The sequence below is a fragment of the Mycena indigotica genome (genome assembly GCF_014461135.1).
Source record: "Mycena indigotica strain 171206Taipei chromosome Unknown Mind.scaff0017, whole genome shotgun sequence".
NCBI lineage: Eukaryota > Fungi > Basidiomycota > Agaricomycetes > Agaricales > Mycenaceae > Mycena > Mycena indigotica.
In genome coordinates, this window is record NW_023503016.1 from 1,110,073 (window position 1) to 1,124,098 (window position 14,026).

At 50.8% G+C, this 14,026-nt stretch overlaps 3 protein-coding genes across 3 annotated transcripts; 1 reads left to right on the plus strand and 2 right to left on the minus strand.

The window, feature by feature from the left end:
* Window positions 1-1,507: 1,507 nt before the first annotated feature.
* Window positions 1,508-3,304, minus strand: MIND_01401000 (Carboxypeptidase; the record flags this gene model as incomplete). The annotated part of the gene is made up of 4 exons (XM_037370415.1): window positions 1,508-1,586; window positions 1,633-2,432; window positions 2,477-3,015; window positions 3,070-3,304. The coding sequence occupies 4 exons, from the start codon at window positions 3,302-3,304 to the stop codon at window positions 1,508-1,510; spliced, it is 1,653 nt and encodes a 550-aa protein (XP_037213416.1).
* Window positions 3,305-9,149: 5,845 nt separating this feature from the next.
* On the plus strand, window positions 9,150-9,810 carry MIND_01401100 (uncharacterized protein; the record flags this gene model as incomplete). The annotated part of the gene is made up of 5 exons (XM_037370416.1): window positions 9,150-9,237; window positions 9,284-9,397; window positions 9,449-9,496; window positions 9,547-9,652; window positions 9,702-9,810. The coding sequence occupies 5 exons, from the start codon at window positions 9,150-9,152 to the stop codon at window positions 9,808-9,810; spliced, it is 465 nt and encodes a 154-aa protein (XP_037213417.1).
* Window positions 9,811-12,138: 2,328 nt separating this feature from the next.
* On the minus strand, window positions 12,139-13,935 carry MIND_01401300 (Carboxypeptidase; the record flags this gene model as incomplete). The annotated part of the gene is made up of 5 exons (XM_037370417.1): window positions 12,139-12,217; window positions 12,264-13,063; window positions 13,112-13,288; window positions 13,336-13,646; window positions 13,701-13,935. 5 exons carry the CDS (start codon window positions 13,933-13,935, stop codon window positions 12,139-12,141), a joined length of 1,602 nt encoding a protein of 533 aa, XP_037213418.1.
* Between the last annotated feature and the right edge of the window lie 91 nt (window positions 13,936-14,026).

Consider the following 14,026-nt stretch of genomic DNA (forward strand, 5'->3'; position numbering starts at 1 on the left):
TAACATGGGGTCACTGCTCCACCATTGGCGAGTATCTTCGCCACGGTCTTATGCAGTCCATCGGGTATCACGCTGTGACCATTATTATCCTTATATTCTGGACCGCAATCGGCGAAACGAGCCCTGTTGCCTTTGTGTGTTTGCCTCTTCTCATTCGATTCTTGTCTAACCATAATCGGCAGTGGCGCTATCTACTCTATATTTCACTCTTTGCTTTCGAGCTATCCTTTATTGTCTCGCCCTCGCCACCTCTGACTCCGACTGGCCTTCTCCTTGGCGCACCTGGAAGCTCCAGCCAAACTACACGACGCACCATCTTACACATATTTTTCCCTCAACGGGTTGCATATCAGCATGTTCTCTTCCTCCACCAACTCTTTCTCTTCATGAGCATTGCCCTCACCCGCGTCGCCCCGCAATTCTTCCCTGACTCCGCCAAAGTCACGGAAGCAATGTCGCACCGACTGTTCCAGCTTGCAACCGCTGTTGACCGCGAAGGTCTGTTAACCATATTTTTATTTCTCGCTGAACTGACAACGCGAACCAAGCCTCTCAACTCCTGCATACTGAGCTCCACACGATCCAACCCTCTGCTCCGCAAATACCGCTCTCCCGCTTGCGGCCGGTGATCCCCTCGGGAGAGGTTATCGACGTGCTCAGTCTGGAGATGGAAAAGATGATCATCGAGACGAGTCTTAAGCAGGACGTTGGCCCGCTTCGCAGCTTATGGGAGGCTGCTATCGAGCACGGAAGAGCGGCAATGGCCTCAGTCGGCGTCCGGCCCTCGACGCCAACGCCGAGAAAACCAACGGTATCGACATTCGAGTTCCCTAGGCCGATGAATATCAGCCCGTTCAAGATGAGCCCTGCGAAATTTGGGGTGATTCCAAACGGGGCGGTGGTTGAGGGGAACGGGCATATTAATGGTCGGGCGTCGCCGTTGCCCGCGGAAAGGGAGCGAGAACGGCCGTTGTACCAGCGTGCGAGGAGTATCAGTTTGCAATAGAATGGATTATTAAAATATTATATAACATGCTACCTATGTAACTGCAGTTGTAACAAAATTGACAGTCTCTCAAAGGAGGTCTTCTCTCTTCAACTACTCAACATGATTTGTTGCTTCATCCTCTTCAAATCTGAAGATGTTCAAAATAGATTTGGAACTTTAGGGAAAGGATTGTTTCGAAGGGTTGGCAGTATTGCAATTGCCACTACTGTTTACCATTTCCCTGTTCACAACTGCTACCACCTTTCTATGCTCCAGATAAGTAATCTCTATTCACCACCACACTGATACGCTCCCAAATGTGCTTCTGCAGCCTGCTGCTTAGACTCACTGGCCAGGAAACTGTGGATCATTCAAGGGCATACCTGCAGTGGAGTTCAGACACAAAGCAAAACCGGACATGAACACAGATGTCGTTGAAAACGTGAGGAGTACAAGAGTTTGCAATAAGATATGATATGCTATGTGTATCAGCAAAAAACATCCTTGATGTGAGTTACTCTATGACAAGGGGGAATTGGAGATCCAGCGGCTGAAGAGGTCAAGCGCAGCCTCGGGCTGGTCAAACGGAACCATATGCCTGGGGAATGATTAGGTTTACACTAGAAGATAGAGTCAAGACATACCCTGCATCAAACACAGTAACGAAAGTAACATTCCCAGCCGTGTGCCCTTTACCGCCGGCCGACCGGACCGAGCCCGCAAGCTGGCCCGTGGAATGGGTTATCCATGGTATAGGCTGCGCCGCCTTGTACTCGCTCTGGAACTTCGAGTCGAACACCTCCAGCCAGCGCTCGTTTCCGAGGTAGTTGCACATCATGTCCGCGTTGCCCGCATATATAAGCAGCCTGACGCCACCGTTGACGAGGTCCGTCAGGAGTTCCGCGCTGTTGTGTCCGCCATCGCCCTGGAACAGGAAGGCTTGGTTGATTTCCATGTTGCAAGAGGCAAAGTTGCGGCTCGGGTCGACGCCAAGCGCGACTTTGTTGGCTGGCTCGTTCATCCATGATTCAATCCAGTTGAGCTCCCGGTAACAGAGGTCGCCGTCCTTGGAGCGGTCGCATTTCTTGCGCACGTCATAGACGTTGACGCCCGTTTGCATGATCGGGCCATACAACTGGGAGTTGCAGTAAAGCATCGCAGGAACACAAGTAAATTTGTTGTTGTACTTGTAGCACGACTGAAGCATCCGTTGGCAAGTTGGAACTTTGCTTCGTAGAGCTGTGCACTGGGGTCCTTCGGGGTCATCATAGACGGGGAAAGGCCCGGAACAGGCATACTCAGCCACGGTGCCCATCTGAGTATAAGGATCGGTTTGTCCATTGCCGATTAGCAGCGACTCGAGGTTGATCTTCTTGAGACTTGGGTTCGGGGCTGCTGCAAGTTGGAGGTTGGCTTGCCAGATAACGCTGGCAATATTGGGAATCTGGAATACACATTAATAGAGTATTTGAGAGAAAGACGAAAAACTTGCGTAAGTTCCTGCATAGCTCTCGCCACTGATATGGAAGGGTTGCTTGGAGTACTCGGGGAATCGCTGGAGGAATAGCTCAAGGAATGCGTAGACATCTTTCCCAGCAAGAGGGCTGTTGTTGACAGTCGTGCCGTCCTCAGCATACGAGAATCCGACGTTAACAGGTTGGTCAAGGAACTGAACGCGTTGTCAAATAACCAGAAGAGGCTGCATTTAGAACTCACAATCATGTTGGCATTGGAATTCCAGCTGTGAGGGTTGAAAGTCGTGTTCTTGCCGTCGTCAGCAATAGAGCATGGCCCTAACTCGAATAACAAGCCAGTTGAGCTGGAGCAGCCGGGTCCGCCATTGAGCCAGAGAACGAGAGGATCCGTAGAGGGAGAGTCACGTGACTCGAAGAACCAGAAGAACAAATGCTTGTCTTCAGCGATATCAAGGTAGCCGGAGATTTGGTTCACGCTGGGGTCGCAAAGGGCGGTTGGCTTCGTGACCCTCAATTGGTGCTCCTCGAACACAGGGTGCGAAACAAGCTCGTCTGGAAAGGCGAATTTAAGTTCCGTCTCGTGGAGATAAGGAGAGGACTACGCACATAAGAGCTCGTTCTGCTTGATATACTCTCTGCCATCGTGAATCCACTTCTGTAAGTTCTTCTTGCCGCGGAGAATGGCCTTGGTAGCGTCGTTGAGCAGTGTGTTGACTGTGCTGGCTGCGTTATGGGACGATAAACGGGCGCGGTCGAGGCCCAGAACGACCTGCTCTCCAGTTGGAGACGCTGAAGAGAGCGAAAGGGAGAGAACGGGGAGAAAGAGTGGGAGGACCCTCATGGTTAGAGGTCAAGTTGCGGTTGCGATCATTCGACAATGTGATATGGATTCGGAGGTGTGTTATACGAAGACAACCAATTTTTATACAATCCAGCATTGAGTCCAAAAACCTGGGGGAGACTACGCCATCCTCATCCTCCGCCGCCGCACGCCGCTCCACCTCCACATCGGCTCCTGCTCCTGCTCCGACGCAGGCTCCTCCTCCGCACCGCGCCGCCCCAAACGCGGTCACGTGATGCTAAATCTCACAGATTCGCACTTAGCATTCCTCCACTAGATTCTTATTTTGGCGCTAAAAAACGGTCAGTGTCTGGTTCAGGCCTTAAACGCGCTAATTAAGACATTCCAACGCGTGTCCTGGGTAGCCATTCCCATTCTGCACTTTCTACCACTTTGGTGCGTGGTCTCCCCTCCCGAAGGCAGCGCAGCGAGGGAAACAAAAAAAAAGACAGAGGTGAAGACTCACCTCTGCCGTCATCACGACCGAGACTTGACCGAGTTGACCAACTTGACGCCACGGAGCCCGAATGGGCATCGGCGCTATTCTCTCTTCCAAGAAATAAGCAAACACACAAGAAACCACAGGAAGATAGACTTACGAGTTGTTGTCCCAGCAAGCACTCCACAAAAGCAGCCAGAACGTCCGTGACATCAAGTTTTGCGCGCACCCCCCTAGCGAGCCCATCGTTCGCTGCGTCCATCGATCCGTCAACACAGCATTTAGACTGGTATCGTGAGTGTCCTCCTACTCCATCACATGAGCTACATTGCCTTGTTGTTGCTCTTGCGGCATAGACTTGGCTAAGCAAGCACAATCGGGATGGCGGGTGGCGTTGTCGGAGGGAAAGTGTTGGCAACTCTGGCAAGTGACGCAGATTCGCGATTGGTGCTTGTGTCCCACATGAGTGCTCCAGCCTCACGCACAGTCGAACAGCGCTGATTCGGCGTCACAACGCAACGTAGACTTGACGGCAAGGCCAAGAGGAATCAGCAAGGGCACGAACATAATGTAAAACTCGAGTCTTACCTCAGCAGCTGGATTTCCCAGGGCGGCGGCGGTGCGATACAACATGCGCAATATTCGAGAAAGGTGGACCGCCGGGATAGACGGCCGCGGCGAGAGACAGGCCGGACCGTTGGCGAAGTGCAATGGGTTCACCACGGCCAAGTGGTTTGCGAATGCTTGATGACCTTCGGCGACTAGTGGGAGCGGAAGGAAGGAATGGGGAAAGCGGCAACACCATGCGCCAAAGTTGGTTAGCGGAGATGATGGTGTCCGGGCCACTGCAGGTGACACAAGGCAAATGCAATGCGAGCGAAAATAGCCGACAAGACAGCCTTGATGCGAGATGGTGAGCGGGCCAGCATTTGAAGAAGAGTCGCGCAATGCCCAAGTTGGGCTCGGACGCTGGCCGTGGCCGCCCGAGAAGTATGATGGCGCGTGTCGGCGGTCGGGGGTGAATGGCCATCATGCGCTCGTCGCAGGTATCAGGCATAAGCGGGCAGCAGCAAATGTGGCCGGGGAGCCAGAAAGGGGCCGGGGGAGTTGGCAAAGGCATGGGGACGGTTGACTGGATGAGCATCGCGCGGTTCTTGCTAGTGTCGAGATGGCGGGGGGTGAAAGAATATGGCGGCGGGAGTGAAGGGTATGGGTATGGCGCAGCCAAAGACCATGCCGTGTGAACGAGAGGCAAACGAGAGTGACCCGAAGCTTGGCATTGACGTGATGAATCTAAGCTGTAAGTTGTGAGTTGTTGTTTATACTCTGAAATATGCTACTTACGACCAGGGCGACATGCGAGCGAACACGTCACCAGCGGAGCGCGAAGTCTTCAACGACTGCAGCGAGCCCACTGTCAGCACTCGGGAAAGGCTGGACGCTCGCGCGGTTGTTGCTGGCGAGGCCTGTTGGAGGCGCTTTCCGAGAGGGCGGGATTGGAGGTGGTGAAGACTCGAGTAGCGACTTCGTGACCCTTGGGGAGGTAGCGGCAAGTCGTTTAGGCTGCAATACAACTGCCAAGTCACTGGACCGGCAGTATTGGATGAACGGCGCGTCGAGGCACTTGGTGGGTGTCATGATACCTGGCGCTGCAAGGACCATGAGCACAAGCCGCGTTTGACAAAGCGAAAAACGAACTCACAACCAGTTGCTTTGGCCAGAAACTGGTCTGCAAGCGCGTCGAGACACCAGGACTTGCCCGAACGGCGCTACAAGGATGATGATGAGGAAGGCCCTGAGAGCAGGAGGAGCAGAAACTAACTCACAGTAGTGTAGGCTTCGCCAGAGGAAGCCTGAATGAGGTGTCGCTGGGTGGAAATGGGCAAATACGGACTCGAGTGGTGGTCGAGAGAGAAAAAAGAGGCGACAGTGTGACTTGATGTTACATCGCGCGTAAGTCGTAAGCGGCGTCGTTGACAGAGTTCAGCGGAAAGTTGTGGGACACATAGTTGAACTTCAGTCGGCCTGTGGCTGGCTTGCGTGTTAAAGCTTTGTCGAAGCAAAAGGCAGATGCTGGCCTCTGCAGCAAGTAAAGAGAGAGGCTTGCAAGTATGCACGGAGAGCTTGCCAAGCGTTGTCGTAAGGTCGCGTAAAGACGGTGAGCTAGTTCATGTCGTCAACATGACGGAGAAACGCAAGTGTGTCACACATCAATCAACATCAATAAGTACTGTCTTGACACAAATTTTTTGCAGTGAATGCAGGACTTGAAACAACAAAAAGCTTCATTGGCCAGTACACAAGCCAGTCCCTTTTGGCTGCTCTTGGGGAGCTTTCCCAAGCTCCGGCACCAAATCATCAAATTTGATATCGGCAAGCAAATGCCGTTGTGATACTCAACTATGAGCGGAGATCCGACTCCGGCGGGTCGTGTACGTTTGGGCGCTGCGAATGAGAATAGGCTGCGGCGAGCCAAGCCCGCGCATAAATGCAAATTCGGAGCGGCGAACTTGAATTAGTCATTTTGCCGACGGGGCATGCGCCTGATAGGATACTGTGGAGAATAAGACGCAATGGAACAATGGAACAGTGGTTATACTGCAGCGCTGGTGTTTCCCTCTGTCTTTTCACTTTTTTCAAACTCTCCCCCCAGACGATAAATTTTGCTGGTTTGACTCTTTATCCAAGTTTGTTTGTTTCTAATACGGCACATGCCTCCATCATTTTTCCTGCACTTTCATGCGAAAAGTTGTTGTTAAACATGAGGTCACGTGACCCGACACCACTTGACCAAAAAGGAAATTCGCGCAGTACTTTGATGTCTGTCGCCTTATAAATGCACCAATTGGCTTGGAACCTCCAGACTGTTATATTACATAATTATCTCAGTCCACCAATGACACATCTCCCTGCAATGTATAGCTTGAATTTTCTATACCACAAATTTTGGGTTTTCTGCCATTTTTGCCTCTGATATTCTGCCCATTACTCTAAATTTATACACGGATACAGATTACGTAAGCATATATATATCCATTCATGGTCTCCAATCTACTCCGGGGCTAGACCTAATCCTCAATCTGTTTAGATGTTGCATTTCACTCTGCCACTTTCAACAGCAGAATTGTGCTTTGATTAGTGAACAATCCAGAACCATGACAGTACATATCAGGTCCTTATCCATGACCCTTCCTACCTCTCATTATCCAGGAATTAAGTAAAAGTATTAATTTCCTATATACTTAACATCAATATCCTTATCACTGAGAATTTCCAGGTCAGATCCTATCAGGCAACTGTCAGATGATAGAGTATATGCACCACTTTCTCTCATTCCATTTTCTTGGATAGGCTGCTTGTCCTCATTGAGAATGCCTGTAGAAATGTTTTGAAAAATATATTTTGAATATCTTGCCAGTTCCTTGATGTTTACTTTTGTTGCTTGGTCATACAGCTCCCAGACCATGGTGTAACATATCCTAAAAGTTTTATGGCTATACTCCCAGGCATTGGTGCTCTGTGCCCCACACAAGCTTTGACACATTCTGTCAAATTGTTCTTGATCTGACATTGGTGGCTATGCTAATGTCAGTTCTCACGTTTCTGAATTCCTAGTATACCTGCTCTCATACATCTCCTAGTGGACTATTTCTTAAGGTATCATCTCTGATAGCTGAGAAACTGCAGAGGCTTTCATATAGAGGAACAATTTGAACACCGTATATATCAGTGCTTCCAAAATCATGTATTTATTCAAAAAGTGCTTAGAAATCCAAAAGGTGTAACTTTTCTTATGAATGTGAAGTAATATACTAAGTATGTACATATGTTTCTTAACACTTTGTCCACACAGACATTCTGTTGGATATCACAGAATATATATAATAGTATTTTATATATATATATAAATGTAAATAAAAATTAGTGAAACTATTGCAAGTCTCCACTCCTTATATAGACACCCAAAACACTTTAAGTAGGTAGAGAAATAGAAAACAGAACCAGCTCACAAGCAGGGAATGTAGCAATATAGCATGAAGTAATTTTCTAGAAACAGTTTAAGGACTGCTTAAGTCTCCAAGCCGGTAATCACGTGATCCTGACATTAATGACATCTTAGATTTACGTAAGTCCAAGAATCTATTTAAAATTTTCCACAAGACTTCTAATTCTAAGTCTTATGACACAAATTCTTTTTCTTATTATGTTCCATGCCATAAGACAATTATACTTGTCTTACACTAAAAAAAGAAAAAAAAAACAAGTGCAAGTCTCAAAAATGGGCTCCGCCGAGCGGTCACGTGACCTTATCGCACGCTACCGCTGGCGACCAAAAATGGAAATTTTAGATGTGGCCCGCGTTCTATAGCTAAAGGTGCTCCGATTTGGCTGAAATTTGAGGATCACGTGCTTACGTAATCGCTCCGGCGAAACCACCCTTCCCCCCCGCCCAAGGAGAGCCGCAAATATATGATATTCTGCAGGTATGTTGTCGGTCTAATTCCTGGGGTTCTGTGCCAGGGAGCTGTCCGATTGCTTTCAGATTTCAATCAGCGCACGTGGTGGCATATACCAGCGAGCTAGCGTCCTCCGATCTTCCACAGAGCGGTCTAGTCCACTTTAATTTCATTCATCCTGCAGAATTCCCCCGTTCTCAGTGGCGGAACTCGCGGGATTCCGCCATGAAACGCCCAGGAGTGACGGCACCATCATCCCTTGTGTCATTCGCTTGCAACTTGGGCGCTCCGTCGTCTTGGTATGTCGTATTTTTCTTCTAACCTCTAAATCTACTTTCTTATACTTTAGCCTCTGAGAGCGTGGAACCTGATGCTAAAACATGTCTGAACATGCAATAACATCATATTCAACTATTTATATACATGCTGTCTGCCCACTTCGACTGCAATGCTCTCCAAACCAAATCCACGCTTTAACGGCAATGGCGAGATCGCTAGGCACACCTGTCAGCAGTGCGTCTTTCCGGCGAGCGATCCCCTAACATATCGTAAGCCGCTTTCGCCGAGCGCCGACGGGTACTGGGTATAAAGCCCAGCCCCCAATCGCCTCTTTCATCATTCCCCCTTCCTCTCTCCCACTTCTCTGCGTACTTCACCCGCTCGTCGCCGATGTTGGAAACGTGGTAGCTTGAATCGACCATAGGGTCGCCGTCGTTGTCGTCTATGGCCTTGAGCCGTCTTGGTCGTCGTGGACGGAGGCAATCTTTGTGCTTGTCGGCAGGTGAGTTTCCGCTCCGGCTTGCATCCTCTCCTCGTCTTGCTGATCAGTTACGCGCTTAGAATCCAGAAACTTTCAAGTCTGAAGCCTCTTGTGTGCCGAGTTACTGGTGAGTGTTGGCATTGCCGTCGCTGTCTCCGCGCTGACTTGTCCAGTTTGCGCCGAGTTGCCATGGGGGGAGAAGGGTTCTGCCCCGCTCGGGATTTAGAAGCCGACAGCATGTTTCGAGGTCGGCAGTGTGTATCGCGAGCAGTTATAGGTGAGTGCCGATGTTGCCGTTGCTATCTCTGTGCTGAATTCTCCAGTTTGCGTACTTGCCGAAACGTGGTCGTTGCAAGGCCATCGGTTGGAAGTAGCAAGGTCAACCGCCATTCTTCATCGTCTCCACCATCGAGCCACCACTCGCCCGTTCCCAACGCGTCCGTCGTCATTGTCAAGATCGGGGCCATTTCGATTGAGGTCGTTGTCAGCCCTAACGAGCTCGTCGCTGTGTCTGACTGAAGGCCTTGACTTTGGCAGTATGTCTTGCCGTTATTCGCCGATATTTCTCGCGCTAACTTGATTATAGTGGTGGTGTTCGTGAACGTTGGATACAATGGCGGGGGATGCAGAATCGACAGTGCCATCATTGTTGGCAAGGATGTTGACGTCGTTGTCCGCAACCTTCACGACTGGTGAGTGGTCGTTATCCACATTGACAGCTGGACTGACCTTGCTCGCAAGTCCTCCACACAATGGATTGTGGCGGGGTAGTCGTTTGGGAGTTGGCGTATTCTTCTCATCCCCGACAACAGATGTGGTGCTCGTCGTTGTTGGCGGTGATAACGGTTGAGGTGGTCATTGGGTTTCGCAAAGAGCGGGTGAAGTTGTTCTCAGGTGAGTTGTGGGTCGTACTGCATTCTTGCGCTCATGTTCAAGAAGGCCGTCGTCGTCGTCAGAGTCAACGCCGCGCAGACAGTGGTTGGAGTTGGTTGGTTGTCGGCGTTTCTTTTCTGCTCCCACTTGCATGTGACTCTGCAGTTGCGGGCCGACTCGGAGTAGCGTATTGACCTGCTTGACTCGCCTGCTTTGAGCCTCTTGTTGTAGCGCGCTTAGTGCCGCCGAATGGTTCCGGGAGCTGCCTTAGCAGCCGTTGCCGGGACTGGATGAGATTGAAAAGGGCTGTTGGAACAGGGGATAAGTGAGTGGATTGGTCTGCTGAGCTCTGCCTATAACTCACCTGTTTGAAGTCGTCTTTGGGTGAAATGGTCTTGATGTCGTTGTAGCCGTAGACTGTGTGAGACAAGGCCCGAGAGCGCCCGAGCCTTGAGAGAGAGCGCCCGAGTGCTTGTTCGTTTGCCGGATGCAGCCTTGAGGCGGGAGATTGAGAGTGCCGACAAGGCTGAAGTCAAGATTATCGCGTGCCGTCACACGAATCGTGACTTGTCTGTTGACCACGACCAGCCACAGTCAGTCTTCTGGCCCCATTTCAACGCTTACTTACCATGTTTCAGCTCGGCCTACATCCTTCACCAACCTCAAGTTCGATGCCCGCGTAAGGCTCAGCCATGACCATGTTCCAGGGAGTGGGCGTTTATAAGGTGTGTTGTTCGTTTACGCTGCCAACAAGCCTATTGAACCGTCAACGCTAGAATACCTGGCGACCGGGGGTCAACACCCGCGACGAGACCAAGCGAAGGGTGGTTGTTGGAGTCGTTCAGGTGGGAGAGCTTGACAAAAAGGTGCGTGTCTTGTTGATTGTATGCCCAAACTTCTCTAACAAGTCCCAGCTCTTGTCATTTCCACCCAATCGACACACCCCTGCCCCACACGCCCCCACACGCAAACAACGACAGGTTTTGGCAGCCTTCTGGGATGCCAATTCGGTCTTCCGCCCTGACTTCGTCCCACCTCTGGCTCAAAATCCGTTACCTACATGCCCAATTTGCATTTTTCTGCCACGGACTTGAACTTCACGAGCTCCCGGACACGACTCTCTTCCTCTGGCGGCCTCCGTTGGTTGCGAACGCGAGCAAGCGCATCAAGCTCAGAGTTGCGCCGCCAACACCAACATCGATTGAAAACGCGGCGAGGAGCACGCGAAAGATCCGCCGTCAGGCCGCATCACATCACAGGAGTGAGTGAGTTATTCGCTATCTGAGTCTGCAATCTAAAGAACTTGACAGATAAGGGGCGCGAGCTACTGCTCAACGCGCAAGACAATATTGGGATTGTTTGGGAACGGGTTCTGAAATGGTTGGCGCCGCGATACCAGGTAAGTTTTTTGGTTCCTGTCTTGCTATTACACTTATTAACTTCGTTTCAGACCTATTCACCATTAAGCTCGCTTGCTGTAAACCACGGACGAGAGGACTTGACAGCAGCGAACAGCGATGTGAGTCTGGAGCCTGTCACTACTTGTTGCGAATGCTGACTGTTTGCTAGTTTGATTTTCGACACGCCAGCGATGGGAACGAGTTGCCTGTGGTTGAGACGCAGGCGTCAATGTCTCGAAGGTGAGTTTTCGGGCCATGTCTGGTTATTCAATCCCAACCACTTTCCAGTTGTGGATTTCAATCGACTATTGAGTTTGCGCGTTTTGGCGCGGAATAGTCGGCACCATTGTCCAAGGTAAGTTTTCCGTGTCTGTCTTAATGCTGCACTTGTTTACCTTGATTCAGACCTATTTGCGGACGAAGTGTCTGCGCCTGCGAGTCGAGAAAGACCACAACGCGTAAGTTGACGCCTTGATGATGCGAGTTCTACTATCTGATTGACCTGCAGTTGTTCCTGTATCACCTTCTTGTTGGGCGACGACGTTGACGCGGGAACGCGAGGCGCACAAGCAGGCGTCGGAGTTAGAGCTGTGTCTGGATGCTGTTTTCTCGAAAGTGAGTTTTCAGGCAATCGTGTCTCGTTATTCATGCTAACTACTTTACAGTTTTGTCACGATGGTGAAGGATATTTGACGAGAATGTAGTACTCTTAAATTGCATCAGCCGAAGTGAAATATCCTCCAGAAGGGAAATCACGCATTAAGTTCCCGACATCGTCGGTAGCCATGCGCGGTGGCCGGCCGAGTGTTGCCCAAAGCTGCTGCCACTCAAGATTCAGTTCAGACACACACAGATGTCACTACAAGATATTGCAATAAGATATCATATGCTATGTGTGAGTTACTCTATGACAAGGGGGAATTGGAGATCCAGCGGCTGAAGAGGTCAAGCGCAGCCTCGGGCTGGTCAAACGGAACCATATGTCTGGGGAATGGTTAGGTTTAGACTCGAAGTTAGAGTCAAGACATACCCTGCATCGAACACAGTGACGAAAGTGACGTTTCCGGCGGTGATCCCCTTGCCGCCGGCCGACCGGACCGAGCCCGCAAGCTGGCCCGTAGAGTGGGTTATCCATGGTATAGGCTTCGCCGCCTTGTACTCGCTCTGGAACTTCGAGTCGAACACCTCCAGCCAGCGCTCGTTTCCGAGGTAGTTGCACATCATGTCCGCGTTGCCCGCATATATAAGCAGCCTGACGCCACCGTTGACGAGGTCCGTCAGGAGCTCCGCGCTGTTGTGTCCGCCATCGCCCTGGAACAGGAAGGCTTGGTTGATTTCCATGTTGCAAGAGGCAAAGTTGCGGCTCGGGTCGACGCCAAGCGCGACTTTGTTGGCTGGCTCGTTCATCCATGATTCAATCCAGTTGAGCTCCCGGTAACAGAGGTCGCCGTCCTTGGAGCGGTCGCATTTCTTGCGCACGTCATAGACGTTGACGCCCGTTTGCATGATCGGGCCATACAACTGGGAGTTGCAGTAAAGCATCGCAGGAACACAAGTAAATTTGTTGTTGTACTTGTAGCACGACTGAAGCATCCGTTGGCAAGTTGGAACTTTGCTTCGTAGAGCTGTGCACTGGGGTCCTTCGGGGTCATCATAGACGGGGAAAGGCCCGGAACAGGCATACTCAGCCACGGTGCCCATCTGAGTATAAGGATCGGTTTGTCCATTGCCGATTAGCAGCGACTCGAGGTTGATCTTCTTGAGACTTGGGTTCGGGGCTGCTGCAAGTTGGAGGTTGGCTTGCCAGATAACGCTGGCAATATTGGGAATCTGGAATACACATTAATAGAGTATTTGAGAGAAAGACGAAAAACTTGCGTAAGTTCCTGCATAGCTCTCGCCACTGATATGGAAGGGTTGCTTGGAGTACTCGGGGAATCGCTGGAGGAATAGCTCAAGGAATGCGTAGACATCTTTCCCAGCAAGAGGGCTGTTGTTGACAGTCGTGCCGTCCTCAGCATACGAGAATCCGACGTTAACAGGTTGGTCGAGGAACTGAACGCGTTGTCAAATAACCAGAAGAGGCTGCATTTAGAACTCACAATCATGTTGGCATTGGAATTCCAGCTGTGAGGGTTGAAAGTCGTGTTCTTGCCGTCGTCAGCAATAGAGCATGGCCCTAACTCGAATAACAAGCCAGTTGAGCTGGAGCAGCCGGGTCCGCCATTGAGCCAGAGAACGAGAGGATCCGTAGAGGGAGAGTTACGTGACTCGAAGAACCAGAAGAACAAATGCTTGTCTTCAGCGATATCAAGGTAGCCGGAGATTTGGTTCACGCTGGGGTCGCAAAGGGCGGTTGGCTTCGTGACCCTCAATTGGTGCTCCTCGAACACAGGGTGCGAAACAAGCTCGTCTGGAAAGGCGAATTTAAGTTCCGTCTCGTGGAGATAAGGAGAGGACTACGCACATAAGAGCTCGTTCTGCTTGATATACTCTCTGCCATCGTGAATCCACTTCTGTAAGTTCTTCTTGCCGCGGAGAATGGCCTTGGTAGCGTCGTTGAGCAGTGTGTTGACTGTGCTGGCTGCGTTATGGGACGATAAACGGGCGCGGTCGAGGCCCAGAACGACCTGCTCTCCAGTTGGAGACGCTGAAGAGAGCGAAAGGGAGAGAACGGGGAGAAAGAGTGGGAGGACCCTCATGGTTAGAGGTCAAGTTGCGGTTGCGATCATTCGACAATGTGATATGGATTCGGAGGCGCGTCATACGAAGCACAACGCGTACAACCAATTT